The sequence below is a fragment of the Delphinus delphis genome, chromosome 1 (genome assembly GCF_949987515.2).
Source record: "Delphinus delphis chromosome 1, mDelDel1.2, whole genome shotgun sequence".
NCBI classification, from domain to species: domain Eukaryota; kingdom Metazoa; phylum Chordata; class Mammalia; order Artiodactyla; family Delphinidae; genus Delphinus; species Delphinus delphis.
Genome location: NC_082683.1, coordinates 11,864,990 through 11,883,637, shown reverse-complemented (window position 1 = coordinate 11,883,637; position 18,648 = coordinate 11,864,990). Strand labels below are relative to the sequence as shown.

The 18,648-nt window shown below is 39.7% G+C and overlaps 1 protein-coding gene and 1 non-coding gene across 6 annotated transcripts in view; one reads left to right on the top strand and one right to left on the bottom strand.

The window, feature by feature from the left end:
- Positions 1-384: 384 nt before the first annotated feature.
- The window catches only part of LOC132427427 (protein DDI1 homolog 2), a 36,061-nt gene continuing 17,797 nt past the window's right edge, over positions 385-18,648 (bottom strand). For 2 of the 5 annotated variants that reach the window (XM_060014894.1, XM_060014912.1), the window contains 4 exons: positions 18,213-18,340; positions 14,474-14,602; positions 10,816-10,919; positions 5,519-7,842 (listed from right to left, as the gene is read on the bottom strand). In XM_060014894.1, the coding sequence (XP_059870877.1) occupies positions 7,624-7,842; positions 10,816-10,919; positions 14,474-14,602; positions 18,213-18,340 (580 nt within the window). In that variant the 3' untranslated portion in view covers positions 5,519-7,623. The other 3 variants (XM_060014902.1, XM_060014921.2, XM_060014876.1) reach the window with 3 other exon arrangements.
- LOC132416186 (U6 spliceosomal RNA) lies at positions 9,272-9,375 on the top strand. The gene has a single exon (XR_009517483.1). It is a non-coding gene; the product is annotated as a U6 spliceosomal RNA (small nuclear RNA).

Genomic DNA, 18,648 nt, shown 5'->3' with positions numbered 1-18,648 from the left:
AACTCCAATTACTATTTCCACTGCCACGAAAGACACTCACCAAATACACTGACCATTCCAAGCACCAAGATAAACCAGTGACAAGGTTATTTATCACACTTGAATATTTCACTCAGATCACAGCTCAAACTGAGCTTTAGAAGAACCTCCTAGAAGAAGATGAGTTTGGAAAGGAAGTAAACTGCTGGCAACCAACCCACTAGCTGAACATAAGCTCATCATTAGTCACTAAGGGTTGAGCTGTGATCAGTGAGATGCTACCAAACCCAGTCACTAGTTAACTCCAGTGTTTAGGCCATTATTTTTCACTCACAGTTCTTGAAACATCACCATGACATTTGCAAATGGAATTACAGTTTTTTCTTTCTTTTTTTTAAATCTGGGTAGCACCATGGTTCGCGCTAATGTTAACTCCCTCACAGTATCCCACCCAAGGTATCTGGCAATCCATGCAGCAGCCTGTGATGTACAAAGCAGCCCAAGTTTTAAACCCTCCCAACTCATCCCATTAAAATGTCAAGTCCTAACCACACGAATAAAAACATACCACTCTAGGAGATATTCTTCAATTTCCTGTGACAACTGATGAATCAGAATACATAAAGCACTAAGTATGATTCCAAACACCAAACCATGTAATCAAGTTTGTAAACCAAAAATTGAGTCAACAAGCCACACCTTGCCTACAGCACAGACACAGCCAAATTATGATCTGTTTTTAGCTGCATGGGTGGTGGGACTTCTCACGGCTTCTGCTTTTTAAAGCATTCACTCTCATTCTAAAATGGTATGCTATACACAAAACCACCAATTTCATTCCAGAATACATCATCTTAATGTTAATAAAAAGCTCCTGTATGCACATACTGCCAATACATTTTAAAAGGCCCAAATTTCAACAAATAGAATAGACAAATTCATCAGACAAGAGATCATAAATTACTTTGGCCGAAAAAAATCTTTAAAAAAAATCTGGCTCAACATTCTGCTTGCAGGTTTCTACATATACTGTATATGTGGTGAGTGTGTATGTGTAAATATATAGCTTTTTGTAAGGGAATGGAGTATGGTCTAGCCCACGTTTCCATGGTTATGTAGGAACTACAATGTTCTTTGCTAGCAAAACAAGAAGTGCAAGGTCTGCATTTCCACCAACTCGATGCAAAGCCCCAAGAGCTTCCTGCAAAGTAAAGCCGGCACGGAGAATCCGGTCAATGTCCGCAGCAGGAAAAATTAATGGTGCAAGAAAGGAGGGACTTGATGATGGCTGGCTGGTAGGTGGTACGAATTCTAGAAGTGGCCCTGCAGCTTCAGAACAGACATTTTCTCTAGTCTCAGGCCTGTCTGTCACTGGATTCCGTGTGCCCTGGCCCAAATCTTTAACCAATATGAAACTGGATGACAAGGACTCAGTGTGCTCAGAAGTCTGATTGAGTGCATCCTCCTCACCTGCTAAAAGTCTGGGTGAAATTTCTGCACCAAAGGTGCAATGTAGTTGATTGGACGTTTCAGCTGAGGCTACAGTGACAGAACTGCTCTCATTTACTGACTCCTTAGACTTGGGGACACCTTCCCTATCAGTTAATACGCCATCACCTGGACCCCTGAAGTTAATATTTTCTTCATCTTCTACTCCAGCGTCAGTTGAAGTGTATGTTAATTCTTCTGTCTTCACTGTTACAGATGTGGCCTGATGAAAGGAGACCTGTGAACAGTGTTTGCTCTGGGTAGCTGTAAGATGCTCATTTTGGGTCCATCTCTCAGAAGGGTCCTTAATACCTGTTTGGCCCTCAGTTACTGTCTCTGATTGACAGATAACTTCTTCCGATGTGTTTTCTGAAGCTGGTTTACTACTAATGACCAAAAGTTCATGAAGTTCCTTCAAGGCTGCCGTTACAGATGAGCAAGATTCCTCTGTGGACTCTATGGATGGCTGACAACTGCCACAGAGACTTACTAAAGAGGAGGGGCAACTCCCGTATTCTTTACTTGTTCCAGACATTTCAACATTACTTTCTGGAAGCTGTAAATCCTGAGTGGAAATGGAATTACTCAAAATTTCAGAGGAAGGGTTACATTTTGATGTTTCTACTTCCATCAAGGGATTATCTAAGGTGAGATCAGATGCACCGATGTTCTTGACACTGGTATTCTGACCACCTGCTGAATTGAGCACAGCAGCTAGGGACTGTTCAACTATATCTACTTCCATAAGTGTTTCTGAACTTGAGCAGCCAAAGCACCCTGAAGGTAGAATATTTTTCTCTGTACCCAAAAGGTCCACAGTCTGCTCTAGCCTGTCTCCTTCCATTGTAGCTTCCGAACCAATACTTCTTTGTTGATCCTGTTGCCTTTCTCCAAGAAGTTCAAGGTCCCCTGTGTTACAGAGACGTGCTCGGTCATGGGGAGCATTCTGCCGTATAACCTCATGCTGTCCAGTCCTCGGTTCTTCATGCTGCTGAAGGCCACTCGCTTGACTCAGGTCCTGATATTCTGGATGCCAACCCTTTTCATCTTTAAGCCTCTGTGGTTCTTCCATCCCAGTGACAGATAAACTAACTTCCTGTCTGGTGTGGAGATGAGATGTGAGGCCCTGGGTGCTTCTTTCAGCAGATTTCTCTAGATTACCTGCAACAATGGCTTCTTCGAGTGAATTCTGCAAAGGCATAGCTGGCCTCTGGTCTGCTGGAGCACTGTCTGCTGAAGAAGCACAATCAGAAAGATCCTGTAGAGGAAGATGTTCTTTCTTTTCACAGGTTACCTGGAATTCAGCTGAAGCCTTCAAAGCCTTCAGAGCTTTAGGTTCAATGCTGTCTGGGTCGCTGGGCTCAACAGGGCAGACTGAAGCAGAGACAGAGTGAGCAAGACGTGAAGGATTACCAATCTCAGGACTCTGTCCTGAAGGATGGGCTTGATGGTTAAATCCATCTGAAGTTGGTAATGATGACATTCCCAGTGAGGTAGTTTCTTTACCGCTTTTCTCTACATAGAACAACAGTCAAAGGAAAAAAGATTAATTAGCAGGTTACAAAGTCCACTAAATTATCAGAGAACACAAATCTAAACAGGACAGAACAAAATCAGGTCCTTAAACTGGGGTTTGTCTTATCTTTATAGACTTTATACAAGAACCATTCTCATCGTGGTGGACAATTTAACATCATAGCATCAGGATAAGAGGTAGGCATGTTCTTAACAAAATATGTGTACTGTAATTCAATATTTTAATTTAAGTACCACATAAGGGCTGAGTTAGTGCTCAAGACTGAAGGACATTTACGTATCTTTATTCTCAGTGGGTTCAGAACTCTAGAATATTTTCTCCAAGTGTGTTTTCTCTATCACTTGCCCTAAAATCACCTGGGATGTTTCCTAAGCATGCAGATTCTGGATACCATCCTTGGGATAAACCCAGGAATTTGTATTTTCAGTAAGTTCCTCAGGCGATTCTTAAAAGCACAATACAATCTTGAGGATTTCAGTACTAGAATGATTCTTGTGCCAATTCTCTTTCAGAGTGTCAAATGTGAACACTGAGAAGTCTAAAGCAGGTATATCTGAGACAGAGCAGGAATTATAAAGAGAAATAAGAATGTGATACTACTCAGGGACCTTCAGAAGACAGAGAAGCAAACATTCTATTTATTTCTATCCAAACATTCCAAAAACTATATGAGCTTGACTCAGAACAAAAAAAAGCGCTAAAGATCAAACAGATTAAATCCCAATTATTATCTTACCAAATAATGCAACTTTAAAAAGGATTATCAGTTACTTTATCACAGCAACAACTAAGTGAGAATATTTAAGTACTTTAAGGGCAGGGAAATGTGGGCAGGGGAGGGCAGTGGAGGGATGTAGTTCATAAGTTTTCCAATAAGCAATAACAATTTAGATCCACTGCAACTTACTGACCACTCATAAAAAATGGAAGGATTAAATACCACACCTCAATGCAAACATCATGATGTCATTAAACATCAGTTCCAACTCTCCTTTTGCCACTAATCCAATTAAAAATTGACCTCTATGCAATTATTACAAGATTGTTAATTAAAAGTCAAAGGCTGGTAACAAAAAATGACATCACAATACAAACTATTAGGACAGATGCAACTCAACTGCTTCATGACTTAAGAAGTCATGAAGCAATGCAGTTATGATTCAAAAGGCTCTAAATCATTCTAATCCAACACAGGTTAACAGCTTGAAAAGATAAAGCACTATGTCAGGAAGTTACTGACTTCTTGTGAAATAATCTTATAGTTTAGGGATAAACAGGAAAACAGCATATATCTCAGTGCAAACTATATTCACTAGAGTCTAGAAACACAGTTATCAGTTTTATTTATCAATCTCTAAGGCTGACTCTGAAAGAGGTTCAATTTCGAGTTAATGAGAACACAAAGATGCACTGTAGTCAAATATCCATGTTATTAGCAGCACAGAGGTGGGCAAAGGTAATGGCCTTCTGGCAACGGTATGTCAGTTATAACAGCTGGGGGAGGTGAAGGTGAACATGACCTCAAAGTACTCCGTACTCACTATGAAAGCAGCATATAGTCCTCCTGTAGCTGAGATGGTCAGTTTCACTGGCCTAAGTCCTAAATGTAGGGGAGGACTGGGTCAGTACTATAGGACAGGAGAAGAGGATGAGGTCAACGGACATTAATAATTAAAGATGGCTGCTTTTAACCCATCCTTACAAGGAAAATGAAAGAAAGAAGCAATTAAATGCTATATATCTAATTACAACCAGCCTGCAAACCCCTATAAAGTCCTAGGTTGGTAGAGTCTAAAAAGACCACTTTTCCTTCTTTTAACAGACAAGTCAGTGCACTCAGGCTGACATTTATCATATCTGCATACAGGGAGATGGAAGCAAAGAGCCTCCTGTGGAAAACTGTCAGGCTAGGGAGAGAGGGAAAAGCAAAGTTTCAGCTCTTGTTGGAAGATTGAACTTCAGTCCTATGTTATTGACTCTGTGACAATGGCCAAGTCACCTGGCCTGTTTCCATTTCTTCTTCAACAGAATGAAAATTTCAGCCCCTCTATAATGCTGGTAGTTGTGTGCAGTAATGTGAAAAATACACTGTCAGTTTTTCAGAAGAAAGGGACTTACAAAATCCCTAATAACACAGTCATCTCCACCAACAAAGTGCTGTGATGCTAATATTCTTGATTTGATATTCACAGTGGTCATTTGTTTTCGCTGGGGTTTTTTCCCCCTCGAACTGTTCTAATGACTGATAAAATTTTAAATAGGAAACCATGCTTAGATATGTATGTATGCCAACATACAAATACACATACAGGCTAGTTGTAACCAGATTAAACAAGGTGAAATGGTGAATGACAGAAGCTAAATTCTAGAACTGCTGAGGATACGAAGTCTTTCAGACCACAGACGATGACTGGGTGGAAGGCTTAACGTGGTGTCTATAAATACCTGGTCTGGGGCCCACTCCAGCTGCAGTACACACACACTACATGCATCATGGCTTCTGACGCTCTGTTTGAATTAGGAAACAGACAAGCAAACCTTGGGTTAACAATGCAAACCACACAGCATGCAGGGTTATAGTCTCCACTCCTTTGCCATCTTTAAGATCAGGAACTGGTAGAGTCAAAGTGGGGGAACGCTCCTGTAGTTTGGACATCAAAAAGATTTGCTGGTTGCTTTAATTCTCTCACAATACATAAAGCAATGTGTCAACTTCAACAGATTTTCAACAGAACTTGGAAAGAAATTAATTTTACACACCTACACAGAGAATTCATGGGCAAACATGTGAAATAGGTGAAAAAAAAGTAGATCCATAGACAGAATTACACGATATGGAAATCTTATGGAGTCAAGGTGAGCAAACACATATTATAGAAACTTTCAAAGTTTCTTTTTCAGTTGAGATTTATTTTTAGAAGAAAAACAAACCAAACATGATTACTTATCCTGGCTTACCTTATTTTTTAAAATACTCTGAATTATTACTTTTTTGAATTATTTTTTAATCAATAGAAAAGATAAAGATATTCTGCTATAGAGTATCCACCAAAGAGACAGTTTTTAGCAAAAATACATTCACCTACTATGTCTAGGGGTAGGTGATTTTGATAATAGTGGGAAGCTGATGTTCCAAACAAATAGAATCTGATGTTGAAGAATTACCTCACTAAACATTACAAAAATTAGCGCAAGCCATACATACACTGTCAGTAACAAAAGGTCACATGGGTAAAGAGCCACTTCCTTTTAATCCTTTAAAACTGGTACACCTCCTTCACTATGGCTGAAAACATCTGTGGTTTCTATTTTAATCTCTTCAACTTTTTATTAAAAGAAAGTAATTACTCAAAGAGGGTAACTGTCAGTAGGTTATAAAGCACTGCTACCATCAGCTAGTGTTTCTCAAGTAAAAGCACCAGAACTGTGGGGGGAACAACAGAGGTTTCACAAAATGATAACATACCCTCATTTTATTAATGTATAGTATTATGACTAAGCTGACAAGTTACTAAACAAAACGAAACAAAACAAGAAGTAAAACCTTCTAAGTAGATATGTCAAACTCATTCAAGCTTGCCTTGCGGGTAAGGTTAAAACTATTAATTTAGTCTTTCTCTGTCTGGTTGTTCAAAATTCTCCCCTTCCTACCAAATACTTAAATCACAACCCAAACTGTACTTCATATGTAAAACTGAGCCAAAAGGTGGTGGTGGCGCAGATTCTGAACAAAGCCGGCTTGGAAACTCCATCTGCTACTCACGCTCATTCTAAAGAATCTCAAGGCTAGACCACCGGATGTTCTCTGGTGATACACGCTGGCAAAATCTGGCTGCTCATTGTTAAAGCTCTTATCTTTTTTGTCCTTAGGAGAAAGCTATTCCCTGAACTTGTAGCTCTAATACATTTTACTATATCAGCAAATGCAATGTGTGATATTAGTCACTAATGAAGAATTACAGCTCAAGACTTTAAAATAACTCAAACTTAAAAGTTAATTCTCTTTAGCTTCTAGAAAATATATTCAAGTCACTGTTCTGTAACAGATGGGGAAAATTTATCCACAGAAGTGGGATTTCGGCATAACTGTGTCCCTCCATTTTACCCAGAAAACTTGGTTTGATCTTTAGAATTAAAGAAGCTACAACTGAGACTTAGGGAAAAAAAGTATTACGTAGCTTCATTTCGGTGGCAGCACTTTCAGTAGATATTAAAAAGCTTAGTGCTGCTTAGTCACAGACACAATGTCATCCTCCAAAATAAATGGGCCTAAGAAAACAAGAAAATTTCCAGGAAATGTTGAACTCAAAAGGAAGTTTCTGCTTACTGTTACAATTTTCTTCAAGAAAAAAAAAAAAAAAGACAAGATTCTTTAGGAATCCCACCAAAATGTGCCTAAGCAAAGAACTCCCCACTCTATCTTGCACACAGCAATGGACTGCTATTTCTGGATCTACTGAAACACGGGAGGTTTTCTGTACTGTATTTAGAGATGGGAAGAGGCAGTAAGAAGACAAGGAACATACCTACAACAGGATGATGAGACTGATTACGACTGGAAAGGTCCCTATTCCCCTTTGAAGCTCCAACTTCCCTGGCTCACCCACCAATAACGAGTATTATTTAAGAGCCTGGCCACTCCAAATACCTGCATCCTCTACAGATTTTTGAAGGGCTTCTGCTAATTCTTGGTCTGCAATCTCCTCTGGCCGTACTTCCTCTCGCCCGGCCCCATATGCCAACCGGGCACACTCTGGTAACTCCCCCTCAGGAAGGAAGGTGGTCTTTGAGCCTGTGGTGCCGATCACGAGTACATTTTTCTTGAGGTCAATGGAACACTTAGAAAAAGAAATCAAACACTGATGATAGCAGATAGAACACGATGCAGGAAAATTATGATCTTGAATTTAAAACTCCATTCACAAAGAGCAACACTGACAGAGATGGCTCAAAAAACCAATTTTATCTAAAGTATTTAAACTTTAAGCTATGTAACATTGTTAGTTTAGAATCTATATCTATATATATATTTAAAATATCTATTCAATTTATTTATTTGTTTTTGGCTGCGTTAGGTCTTCGTTGCTGCGCACTGACTTTCTCTACTTGCGGCAAGCAGGGGCTACTCTTCGCTGTGGTGCGTAGGCTTCTCATTGCAGTGGCTTCTCTTGTTGCGGAGCACGGGCTCCAGTAGTTGTCACACGTGGGCTCAGTAGTTGTGGTGCGAGGGCTCTAGAGAGCAGGCTCAGTAGCTGTGGCGCATGGGCTTAGTTACTGCACGGCATGTGGGATCTTCCCAGATCAGGGCTCAAACCCGTGTCCCCTGAATTGGCAGGCGGATTCTTAACCACTGCGCCACCAGGGAAGCCCCAGAATCTTTTTTAATATTTAAACTGTACAGCAGAATGATCTTTATGGGATACAGTTTACACTTCTTTGTCAAACACAGCAATTGTTCATGTCTGAATTCAAATGTGATACATAGTCATTGTACAAAATTTGGAAAACTGCACACGCCATAATCAGCAGCCACGCCTTTTAGAAACGTATCAGTGACCTTTTAAAAACTAAAACTGAGACATACCATTTATATAGGTCTACATTTTTGCTTCTTGCTTAGTGGATAAAGTACAGCTTATATTTAAAGTCTATGCCAATGGTCTCAAAAGTGATATATGGACCAGACGAGCTCTACAAAAGTATTCTGTATTTCATACTTATGCGATCCTCTTTTTCGGTATATATATATGTGTATATATATACATATACATATATATTTATTTATTTATTTTTATTTTTTATTTTTTTTGCGGTACGCGGGCCTCTCACTGTTGTGGCCTCTCCCGTTGCGGAGCACAGGCTCCGGACGCGCAGGCTCAGCGGCCATGGCTCACGGGCCCAGCCGCTCCGCGGCATGTGGGATCTTCCCGGACCAGGGCACGAACCCGCGTCCCCTGCATCGGCAGGCGGACTCTCAACCACTGCGCCACCAGGGAAGCCCATCAGTATATTTTTATAATTACTTAATATAGGACAGTTACACACATATATTTTGAATTCGTAAAGCTGGAGACTGCTAGTCTATACCATGACTTAAAAATAGCGATAAATAAATAAATAGGGAAAGATTAGCAACAAGCTAATAAATCAGGTTTCATTTATATGTGCATTCGCTCATTCCTTCTACTTAAAACTGTGCACCTTGATTGGAATATCAATATATTTCAATGGGAATTTAACACGAAACATTTAAGAAAGAGTATTAGTGCGCTTGCTTAGGCAGCACATATACTAAAACTGGGACGACGCAGAGATTAGCATGGCCCCTGCGCAAGGATGAAACGCAAATTCGTGAAGTGTTCCATAGTTTTATATTACTCAGCCATAAAAAAGAACGAAATGCTGCCATTTTCAGTGATGTGGATGGACCTAGGGATTGTCATACTGAGTGAAGTAAGTCAGAGAAAAACAAATATATGATACTGCGTATATGTGGAATCTAAAAAAAATGATACAGATGAACCTATTTATAAAACAGAAACTGAGTCACAGATGTAGAAAACAAACTCATGGTTTCCAAGGGGAAAAGGGTGGGAGGGATAAATTGGGAGATTGGGATTGACATATACACACTACTATATATATATATCGATAAGATAGATAACTAATAAGAACCTACTGTATAGCACAGGAAATTCTATTCAATACTCTGTAATGACCTATATATATTGATAAGATAGATAACTAATAAGAACCTGTATAGCACAGGGATTTCTATTCAATACTCTGTAATGACCTATATATATCGATAAGATAGATAACTAATAAGAACCTACTGTACAGCACAGGGATTTCTAATCAATACTCTGTAATGACCTACATGGGAAGAGAATCTAAAAAAGAGTAGACAGCTGAAACTAACACAACATTGTAAATCAACTATACTCCAATTTAAAAAAGAAAAAAAAGAATATTAGTGACATAAAAATGTTGACTAGATATGAAACCTTATTGGGAAAATTTTTACTACCCAAGAGCACAATAATTGCTTCTTCAATGAGTGAAGTTTATCTTTAAACAAATTATTAAGCTTCGGAATGGAAATATAAAAATCACTGCAAATGAAAATATTTATAAATCATTCTCCCTGTACTAAATAAACATTTCCATTCCCAACATCTTATGTACAACTTCTTCCTTAATCTCGAAGCTCTTCTCCCCAAGTATTGTCTGACCAGCTACTAAGGATTTACTAAACTTAGGCTAGCAGTAAAATCATCATTGTGTATTATGTACATCTCCCTACAAACCCATCAAAAAATTACTTGAGGCACTTCCCTGGTGGTCCAGTGGTTAAGACTCTGCACTCCCAATGCAGGAGGCCTGCGTTCAAGCCCTGATCTGGGAACCAGATCCCGCATGCCACAATCAAAAGATCCCGCACTTGGCAGCGAAGATCCCGCATGCCACAGCTAAGACCCAGAGCAGCCAAATAAATAAATATTTTTAAAAAAATGTTTTAAAAAAATGACTTGAGTTCTAATCAGAAACTAAAAATTACACAAGGGAACCAAATTGTCCAGTATAGTCTCAAAACAGATGGCAAGATTCAACAGATTCAGAAAGATTTCACAAAAAGGTTCTATTTCTACTGATACAGAATTTCAAACCTTGTATGACAACATCACCAATTAAGGACCTTTCCAGGTTTGAAGTCATGCTTCTTAATTTTCCAGTATATACAACCATGATGGAATAACCATTTAACACACAAAAAGCCAACGCAAAAAGAAAGTGAAGCTCTTAATTACCTGATGCCGTTTCAGCATGTCCAGTCCCAAAAGCATGTCCATGGGCTGTTCCTCAAGTATAGAGAAGGAACACGCCAGGAAATCTCCTTCAATTTGAACCTGAGCTAAAGCACATGAAGAAAGGAAGAGGTTACTGATTTTTCCAGCGAAGGTCTGGAAATGTATCTATCATTCTGTGTCTTTCTTCCTGCAATCAGTCAAAGTCAAGCCAAAGCATGCAAACAAGTGAGTTAAGGATGAAAATCCAGTAAGACCAATAATCAGGTTAAAAGCCAATGAAGGCACCAGCTCCTAAAGTGGATTGGGTAGAACTACTGCCCACAAGACCTGGCTTGATATATGATACACGCTCAGCTGGTGAGGAAAGCTGGCATTAAGAATTAAAAAAAAAAACAACCAAGACCAATTCCTCCAATATTAACCACCTGCTTCCTGTACACTTACAAAAGACTTTCTAAAAGGAAAATAAAATCAGTACACTTTAAACCTTTTAAATTAAGCTCCAAGAAGTAAACTGTTTTTATTACTGCCTGTTATAACCAAGTTTCTTTGCTTGAAGTCTCCTGCCTTGCCTCTTTCCTCAATTACTCCTCTTATTTCATTAAGATGTTTTTTTTAAAAAAGATGACTTTGTCATTAACTATGTCTTACGAGCAGAAAAGTATATGAAATATATATATATATATATACACACTGTATATATATAGTATAAAGCATAATAAAACAAATACCCATGCATCTACTTCCCAGGTTAAGAAACAGAAAACTAAGAAGTTTCCTGTATGTCCTACTGATCATAGCTTATTCTTTGCCTCCTCCAACCCTCCCAACTATCTTGGTTTTTATGTTAATCATTCCCATCTTTTCTTACCATTTTTCTATGATTTCTAAGCAACATTTTGGTTAGTTTTGTGGTTTTGAACTATGACTTGCTTCTTTTACCCAAAAGATACTTCGAGATATTTTATTCCTGTGGGTGCACGTGACTATATTTCTTTCGTTTATACCACCCCTAAGAGTGAGTACTGTAATGTTTCAGACACCACCACTGATTTATCTATCCATTCTGCTGCTACGGGATATTTGGGTTGCTTCCAGTTTCTGCCGTTGTAAGCAATGCTAACGTGAGCACTCTTGCACTTGTCTCCTGTGTGCCATGAGTGTCTCTAAGGTATACTCTAAAAACATACTCTAAAAACATACTCTAAAAACATCCAGGGCTCTAGGGGATATTAGCTCAGCTCTACTTGATGCTGAATTATTTTCCAAAATGTTTCCAGGGGTTTTTGGAAAGTTCCCATTGTTCCACTTTCTCCCAACACTCAATATTATTAGATTTAAAATCTGGCAAGTAATTTTCTATTTCCCTGATTAATGAGATAAAGCAGTTTTTCACACTTATTAACCATTTGAGTTTCCTCTTAAAGTGCTTGTTCAAATGTTTCTGCAATTTTTTACATACCAGTTTTTCTTACTGAGTCGGAGGATACACAAACATACAGAATACATATATATTCTAAATATGAATCCTTTATTAGTTATACATGTTATTAAGTTCTTTCCTAGTTTGTGTTTGTTCACTTCCTTTAAGATGTGCTTGATGAAAAGTTCTTAATCGGCTGTATTTATCAAATAATTTCCTTCGTATCTTTTAAAGAACCCCTTCCCTACACAAGACATTCTCCTATATTTTCTTCTAAAAGCCTGACTTTGCCTTGCACATCCAGGCCTTTAATCAACCTTGAATTGACATTTGTGTGTGATGTGAGACAGGGTCCCATTTCCAATTCATTTTTTCCCCATGGATACCCAATCGTCCTAGCACATTTCCTAAAACTTTCCCACTGCTCCATAAGACTTCCCCTCTCATTTATCAAGGTTCATGTTAAGCATGGGTCTGTTTCTGTTCTAGTCCTTTGGTCTTGATATTATCTAGAAGGGGAAGTTATTCCAGAGTATCTTGACTACTCCTGCCATAAAGGGCCTACATAAAATTTAAAATTAACACATCAAGTCTCACGAACAAAACAAAACAATTTATTGGGGTTTTAAATTTATTACAACGACTCTGTTGACGAACATGGGAGAACTACCACCTCCAACATATTGAAACTTCCTATCCATGGTGTAGCTCTCCTTTACTTAGACTACCCTTACTGTTATAAGGTTTTCTTGATACCTATCATAGCCAAAGTTGCAAAATGGTACAACCTGTGCAACCAAAAGAAGGACACAAGGGACTGGTATTTTTTGTCTCCTATTATCTTCTCACTAAAAACCATGAGAAATCTAAGAACTCAGACTCTGAAGCAACTGGTTTGTGGTATTCTTACCCAATTTCAGTCCTATTGTGTGTAAGAAAGCACATAAGAGGTATTTAAACTATCCTTATTCTATAGAAAATCAATAATAGAAAACACGGAGACTTCTAATAATAGACAAATGTATTAAACCAGGAAAAATGAAACAGATATGAAGAGGAAAACAGGTAGAAAAACTACCACTTGCAATGAAAGAAAAGTCATTTACAGTAAAAAAAAAACCACCTTTTTATCTGCAAATTAAAGGGGTAAAACTAAGAATACTTGATTGTATAAGGAAATTAACGTGAATGTTCAATCAGTGCTGGAGAAACTAGATTGGTACCAGTTAACAATATCAAGAGCCTTAAAGGGTATTCATAATCTTGGATTTAGTAGGTTCACTTATGGGAATTTTAACTAAGGGAAAAAAAAATCAGTTTGCACAAAAATGCACTTCCATGTTACAATGACAAAATATTAGGGGAAAAATATATCCCAAAGGTTGACCATTAAACCCATACAACAAAATGCTATGCATTTACTTAAGTGATGCTTATAAAATTTATAATGGCATTTGGAAAATGGTCTTACTTTTTCTTAAAGCAAAGTATAAAAATTCTATATAGTATTATATGATCCCCTTTTACAAGAAAACAATGCCAGAAAGAGAGATGTCCAAATGCTACTACTGATGGATTCTCACCTAAAAGAATTAATTTTGCTTCTTTTCACATTTCTATACTTTCAAAATTCTCTACAATGAGCAACTAATTAAATGGATAATGAAAGAAAAAAACAAAGAGAAGAACAATTCTGATTAAAGACGAAGGACTGAACACATGTATTTAACTTAACTTACTCCTAAAAAAAAACCACAATAAAAAGTTGTTTTTCTTTTAAAATGTACAGATTACTAAGCCCAAAAATAATGGAAGAGATAACTGAAACACAATTTTGGAACTAGAAAGCAGATGACACTAAGGAAAACTAAGCAGCAACCCTTTTTATCCCAAGAGGCTGATGAGTTGGTTGAAACAAGTACCTCTGCAAACGGGGGTGGAGGGAGACCAAAGCAGGAGCAGTGGTGAAGGGCTGTGGAGGCACAACTGCACCTCGGTGCTCCTTCTCCTGCACTCTGCTCAGCCAGGTGACTACCGCCTCACTCCAACAGTAAACAGAAGTACACAGGGGACTGGTGTTTTTTTGTAACCAGCTAAACGATGTTACATTATAACTCTGATAGACTATAGGATTTAAAATTGCTAGGGACTGGGCGTGCTGGATCAGATGCCCCTATCCAAAAGGAATTTTTAAAGTCCACTACCCTACAAAGACTCCCAGTGGCCTGCACTCACCTAGATGTACCCTTCCAATAATCTTCTGGGTGCCCACTCCTTTGGCGATCCCTGCCCACCGACGGTCCACCAGCCTCATTATATTACACCTTTCTGCACAAGCTTGGCTCATAATGGTCATCTGGGCACCTGGAGGTGGAGGGAAACATCAGATAACAAAGATAAAATCCACATGTGTGGGAAGATAAAAAAATGCAGCACTAAGAACAGGGCAGAAAGCAAGTATACTCCCAAGCTTCTGTCTGTGTACGATTTTTCCTACCTAGCGGGCTTCCTGCTACACTTAGTTCAACTTTCAGTTTTACATTGCAATCTGAAACACAGTGTAGAAACTTCACATTGAGGGAAATAACATTATTTAAATGTAATAATTAAATGATATTTTAAAACTTTAAACACAGAAAGCAAAACTACGTGGAAAGGATCTCCAAAAAGTCAAACTATGTCTACAGATGGAAACACTCAATTAAGCACTACTGCACCCTCAGATCAGTTTTCACTGAGTATCTCTAAACATCTTACCAAGTTATTTTTATTTCAAACTCTGGGACACTCTAATTTACCAGTTAAAAAATACATCATGCAGTCTCTCAAAAAACTGTAACTGAACTCTCCATTCTCTGCTCCAACAATCAGACCCTCTTTCCTATCAGGAAGAAGCACTAAGGTCTTTTCTCTCCTGGTTACATACACTCACCCACAGAGCTGGAGTCAGCCTGTGCAGCAGACAGACACTTCTCTAATCTTTACCTAGGGTCCTAATCTCTCCCACAGAATCTAGTTCCACATTCCTGTGTGTTTGGACATGTCTATCTCAAAGCCAATAGGTATAAATACTCTTTCTCCCCAAATAATTCTCACTTCGGATTTCTCTCTTTGCCAAAGGAATCCTTTTTCTTACAACCATAAAACAGAGGCAATTGTTCACTTTCGACCCCTCTTCTTATAGCCTTCTCCCAACTCTCAAACTCAGTTCCAATCCTGTTAATAAATTCTGGGCAATTTCTGACCTTTCTTCTTCTAACCATAGCAGTCAACCTGGCTCACACTCTATCCCTCTAGCTAGTGGACAACTTCTCTGGTTTCCAATCCTTTCTGTGGATATACAGTTTAAAGCAAGGAAATAGTTCTGATCTTTAGGGGTACAGAATACTCCAGAACTGCCACTGCCTTCAATCTTCTTAAAATACCACCTTCTTCAGATCCCTTATTCATCTGCTCAAAGGTCCTCAAAGGTTCCTACTCTTTATAAGATCTTCAAACCCACATCACCACAGCCTCAGATCCCACCTCCCCCTGGTCCAACTATTTCCAGCTGCTACAGACTGAATGTTTGTGTCCCTCCAAAATTCAGGTTGAAACCTAATTCCCAATGTGATGATATTAGGAAGTGGGGCCTTTGGAAGGTGATTAATTAGGTCATGAGTGTGGAACCCTCATGAATGGGATTTAGTGCCTTTATAAAGGAGACCCCAGAGAGCTCCCTCTCCCCTCCCACCATGTGAGGACACAGGGAGAAGATGTTCATCTATGAACTAGGCATCAGGTACCCAATTTGCCAGCACCTTTTTTTTTTGGGCTGCGCTGCACAGCATGTGGGATCTTAGCTCCCCCACCAGGGATCAAACCCGCACCTGCACTGGAAGCGCGGAGTCTTAACCGCTGGACCGCCAGGGAAGTCCCTCTGCCAGCATCTTGATCTTGGACTTCTCAGCCTCCACAACCGGGAAATAAATCTGTGTTGTTTATAAGCCACCCGGTTTACGGTGTTGTTATGGCAGCCCAAACGGCCTCAGATACCAGCCTTACAGCCTGACTGCTGTAAACCTTCCACTTTACGCAGAGGAAGGTGTCTCCTTTGTCTCTTACTCACTCTGACCCTCCTGTAGAGTGCCCCTTCCTCTACTTTCGCTTTCTCTGAACTCTACTTATGCTTTAAGGCCCAGCTCAAGACCCATCTCCTCCCCAGCTGACTGTCCTCTCCCAGTGATCTCTCCTCTCATTCAATTTCAACACTTCCTGTTCATATTACTCACAGATAACTTACACTTTATGGGCACATAAACCTCTTGGCATTTGAGGAAGGTTAGAGTCAAGAAGGCCCAGAAATAATGAAGGAAAAGGGAATTTGGGAAGGCAATTCTTTTCTTCCCCCCTTCCTCACTCTACTCCTCATAAGCTAGTTATTGGTGTAAAGTCTGCAAACCCAGGATGAGAAGGGTCCCTTTCATTGCTCTCCTGCCTTTTCTTAAGACTCAGGTCAAAGCTCCAATCCTCTACCCATGGAGACAGCTCAGTTCAAATGCCCTCTCTTTGGAGAAGCCACGCCTGAGCAACCCAGTCAGAGTGAGAATGTGGTCTTTATGTTCATCCAACACACATCTGATTTTTGCACAGTGGTTAAGAGTTCTGATAGATCTGGGGCTGAATCCAAAGCCTACTGCTCATGAACTTTGAATACCTGGAAGAGTGACTTCCCCCCTTTATATCTAAGTTTCCTCATCTGTAAAACAGGGATAACAGAACACAGCTCATAGGGATAGTCTGAGGATTAAATAAAATTGAAGATGATATACTAAGCACCTAGCATGGTGCTTGGCACATAGTAAGGGCTCAATAAATGCTGAGTGTTATATCAGGGTCTCTTATGAATTTATCTCTCACTCATAGGAGCCCTATGAAGCTCCAGTCTTACCCCCAAGCACTCAGCACAAGGTCCTGCACATAGCACTCAACAGTAAATAATCAGCAGATTTACTCCTCCCAGGAACATATGCATCTCAGGACACAAACTCTTAACAGTTGAAACCTAGTATGTGCTCAGGTATTTGTGGATGAACGAGTGGAAGAAAACCTACTTGAGCAGGGGTTTTTACTTCTCTAGGAACACACTCGTTATCTCACGGCCTCAAGAGAGATACCTAGAATGAAGGCACAAGACCACTCGATTACACTCACATGGTGCTGCCCTGTGTGGTCTTACTAAACAGCAAAGTGTTGTTATTAAGAGAAAAGGTGCCAGTTAGTACAGGCATTATCTGAATGCTCAAGTGGGGAACTCTCGTCTCCTGACCTGGCTGGTAAGTTCTTTAAGGGCAAGAACCATGCCCCATACACCCTTATACTCCTCACAGCTCCTGGTAGAGTGCTGGCACACAGACCAAGCTGAAATATCTGTTTGACCTCTACCCTACACACCTCCTTCTATATATATATATTTTTTTTGTGGTACGCGGGCCTCTCACTGCTGTGGCCTCTCCCGTTGCGGAGCACAGGCTCCGGAAGCGCAGGCTCAGCGGCCACGGCTCACGGGCCCAGCCGCTCCGCGGCATGTGGGATCTTCCTGGACCGGGGCACAAACCCATGTCCCCTGCATCGGCAGGCGGACTCTCAACCACTGCGCCACCAGGGAAGCCCTACACACCTCCTTCTTATAGCTCCTTATTCTAAACCCATTTACTCCCGTTTCTTATAGAGGTATCCTAGAAATTAGGATGCCAAATAAGGGGAGGTAGGAAGATAAAGGAAGACACTGCAAAATACAAAACTGGTTAAGAAATAATTAAAGAAAAACCTATTACAAAGAAAAGATTGGCAAGTGAAACAATAACCCTTGGGCTTGTTAGTTAGCTGTCCAAAGGACTACTGCCATCTTTAACGGACACCAGTCTCCCCTTCTCCCTGTGTCAGGTCAGAACGTTGGATGTAGAGACAAAGACACAAAAGATGGAGACATCACCTGAGTCAACAAAGGCTTTCACAGGATGTCCATTCACTTTGCAGTTAATATAAAGCATCACTACTTGGCCAAAACTTTCCGGAGCTTCTTCCATAGCTATTGTCATGTTTTCCTCAATGTTCTGTTGCCTGTAACAAACCAAAACCAGGCACAATAAAAGCATTATTTCCATGAAGAGCAATCTGTTTCAAAGTCACAATATTAAAAACAGACCTGTACATATCTTTTCCTCCAACTATAGCGGCTGAGTCGTGGAAATGGAAATTGGTGCTCTATCCTGAAATATGTGATTTAGCAGGAGGAAGTGAGATATATAATGGGCAGAAAATCTAAAGGCATACAAATCACCTTCATGTAAAAACAATTATGTTCCTTTTACAAGCTCAGAAACAGGAAAACAAACTTCTGGAGAGTAAGGGTCACAACACTTTTTATC